General features: G+C 35.4%; 1 protein-coding gene across 1 annotated transcript; it reads left to right on the forward strand.

The window, feature by feature from the left end:
• The first annotated feature begins 1,372 nt into the window (after window positions 1–1,372).
• LOC111400856 (probable galacturonosyltransferase-like 10) lies at window positions 1,373–2,640 on the forward strand. The gene has a single exon (XM_023028299.1). It carries the CDS (start codon window positions 1,489–1,491, stop codon window positions 2,539–2,541), a length of 1,053 nt encoding a protein of 350 aa, XP_022884067.1. The 5' UTR covers window positions 1,373–1,488; the 3' UTR covers window positions 2,542–2,640.
• The last annotated feature ends 556 nt before the right edge of the window (window positions 2,641–3,196 follow it).

Here is a 3,196-nt window from a genome sequence, read left to right on the forward strand (position 1 = left end):
GGGGGCGGGGGGGGGGGGGGGGGGGGGGGGTTGGATTGACGGATCTGGAAAATACTCTGGAGGCATTTGTACTTACAAGATGTAGTGATGGATCGAACGTTTGTCATTAGTTATGTACCCGAAAGTTTCACAAATTGTTACGTGTTAATGCCATTGACAAATTCTACCATTGATTCCAAACTAAAAACGAGTGGGAGAAGACAGATTCCTGCCGTTTTTAACACTCCCAAACATTTCATCAACAGCTTATTAATCACATAATACCATTCACAGAATTATTTATAATCTTGAAAATTGGACTACCACCACATGTTGGATTTTAAGTGAGTAACGCAATTTGTTCTTTACGTGGCGACATACATGTGGCGATTAGTGATTTGTTACTGATTTGTTACACGAGGTAATAAAACACTAACTATCAAATGTATGTCACGTAGGATGACATCGATAATAATTGACTGTAAATAATATTATTCAAACCAATTTCAAATTAAGAATGTCTAATCCCATTGTTAATTGTTTATATTAAGCCAGTCATAATTTAAATCATATTTTCAGTAGATTTTTCATTAAATGTGTGGTTGAAAAGTTGTGGATTCAATAAAATACGTAGTTAAAATTTATTGTTAATTTTGACTTTGATATAAATCTTTAATAAACAGGGGCGAAATGTTTGTGTTGAACCCCACATACACGTGTCAATGAAACGATAAACAAATAAAATTGCACTCTAGGTATCCAACCTATTGGCTTACTGGTTGGTCTCCAGTCTTAAAAAAGAGTTAGCCCTCGTTTGACACATTTTTTTTTATATTATAAATTGGTCAAACTTTACTTTTAATTACATATTTCAATAAACTCATAATTTTTATTCTACTTTTTAATCAGACATTTTGTGAAACTCACCAACTTATAATCTCACTCAATAGGGCATCAATTGATTATCAACTTTCATTACATTTGCACAATCTATATCCAATAATGTAAATTGTCTAAATCATTCGTGTGTACTTCCAACTTGTAGACTTAAGTTTTGCTTCTCAACTTGGATTGATGTCTAAATTTGAAAATGAAACATAAGGCTCGAGTAACAACTTAATTACCATTTAACAGTGATGAACTCTGTTTCAAAGGTTATGACCAAGTTATTACTAGGACAATAAGTCGAGGACCATTGGTACAAATTTCCCCTCAATTCTTTTGCAAAAAACAAGAAAATAAATATTGTACAATTCACATGGTCACATGTGGTCAATGATGCAATGAACCGACATTTAGAGCTCTGGTTCCTCGAACCCAACAAGGTAAAGAATTTCAAAATTAAAATTTTCTTCATCACCAAAACGCGTTTATTTACATATACAAATCTACTCAATTCTATATATCTGCCAAACCCACGAACTTTATTCAACAATTCTCTTCGCATTCTCCATTCTTCCCTTTCTTTGTATTCAATAATTTGTTTCTACATTTTCTTCATCTATTGATATGACTTATCTTGGGCAAGCATTAGTATTAATTCTACTTTCTTTTGTTCCATCCTTTGCATACGCAATCCGATTATTTTCTTTCCCAAATGATAATACTCATTTTTCAGTATACAATAAAGTCCCGGAGTATTTCAATCGACAAGAATGCTTGGTAAAGAGAAGTTCCTTTTCTGTATGTGATCCATCTTTTGTTCATGTAGCAATGACCCTTGATTTCAAGTACTTGAGGGGTTCCATAGCCGCAGTCCATTCAGTATTGAAGCACGCCTCCTGCCCGGAAAACGTCTACTTTCATTTCATCGCCTCCGATTCCAGTTCATCCGATCTTAGAAAGATCGTCGAATCGACATTTCCGAGTTTGGGTTTCGAGGTTTATCCCTTCAATGAAATGCTTGTAAAGAAATTGATATCATCTTCAATTCGTCAAGCACTGGAGGAGCCATTGAACTATGCAAGAATTTATTTGGCTGAGATTATTAAGCCGTGTGTCAACCGTATGATTTACTTGGATTCTGATACCATTTTGATTGATGATATTCTGGAACTATGGGGTATAAATTTGACTGGTAAAAGAGTAATTGGTGCTCCTGAATACTGTCATGCTAATTTCAACAAGTATTTCACCTATCAGTTCTGGTCCGATCCGATTCTTTCGAGAACTTTTGAAGGAAAGAAACCGTGTTACTTTAACACAGGAGTGATGGTTATGGATTTGGCTAGATGGAGAGGAGGAGAATACACCGAAAAAATTGAGAAATGGATGAGAATACAAAAGGAAAGGAGAATTTACGAGCTGGGTTCGCTTCCTCCGTTTTTGCTTGTTTTTGGTGGCGAAATCGAGGCCATGGATCATAGATGGAACCAACACGGGCTCGGTGGAGACAATGTGGTGAACAGTTGCCGGAGTTTGCACCCTGGTCCGGTCAGTTTGCTGCATTGGAGTGGAAAGGAGAAGCCATGGGTGAGGCTCGACCTTGGGAGGCCATGCCGGGTTGATCATACATGGGCACCATATGATTTGCACAGAACGAAACACCATCAGAAATGGTGACGGAAAATTGTTCCGATCAAATTCTTTTATTGTTTTTTCCGCCACATTCTTTTTGTACATGAAAATATAGAGATTTATACAACCAAGTGTTGGTGACAAGTTATTTCTTTTGATATTTCAAATGAAAAAAACCGTTCACTGAAGAAACATGATATGGTCCATCTTATAATCTTGGGCAACCTGGTCTTTGAAATATCTGGTGCGACCGAACTTTCACTTACCAACAAAGTTTTGAATAGTGAATTTTTGAGAATATATAATTAAAAAGTATGATTTCTGAGGAAAATGTTTTATTATATGAATGTATAATTGAAAATAAGTATATTGAAAAAAATGATATCAAACGGGGGTCTAGTGTCACCATGGTCACTGTTTCACCATGACTATCAAACTTTTTACCAAGTGTCGCACGACGACCAAACTTTCTATTAAGTGTCATCATGATCACCGAACTTTAATTTATTTCGCATGGCCATTGAACTTTATAGGATAAGTAGCATTGGTGGCTCCTAACCGTTGAACATTTTGTTGATGAGTACAAACATTTGACTTTTAACACTACGTATCCCAAGATTTTTCAAAATTTGTTTAACAAAAAAGTCATTTTGATCATTAAAACGTCAAATTTTGAGTAAAAATGATAATTATACTCTTA

This window comes from Olea europaea, chromosome 10 (assembly GCF_002742605.1).
Source record: "Olea europaea var. sylvestris chromosome 10, O_europaea_v1, whole genome shotgun sequence".
In the NCBI taxonomy this organism is placed as follows: Eukaryota; Viridiplantae; Streptophyta; class Magnoliopsida; order Lamiales; family Oleaceae; genus Olea; species Olea europaea.

Bases quoted from the DNA above. Each gene is read 5' to 3' on its own strand.
- LOC111400856 (XM_023028299.1), top strand. From the start codon at position 1,489: ATGACTTATCTTGGGCAAGCATTAGTATTAATTCTACTTTCTTTTGTT.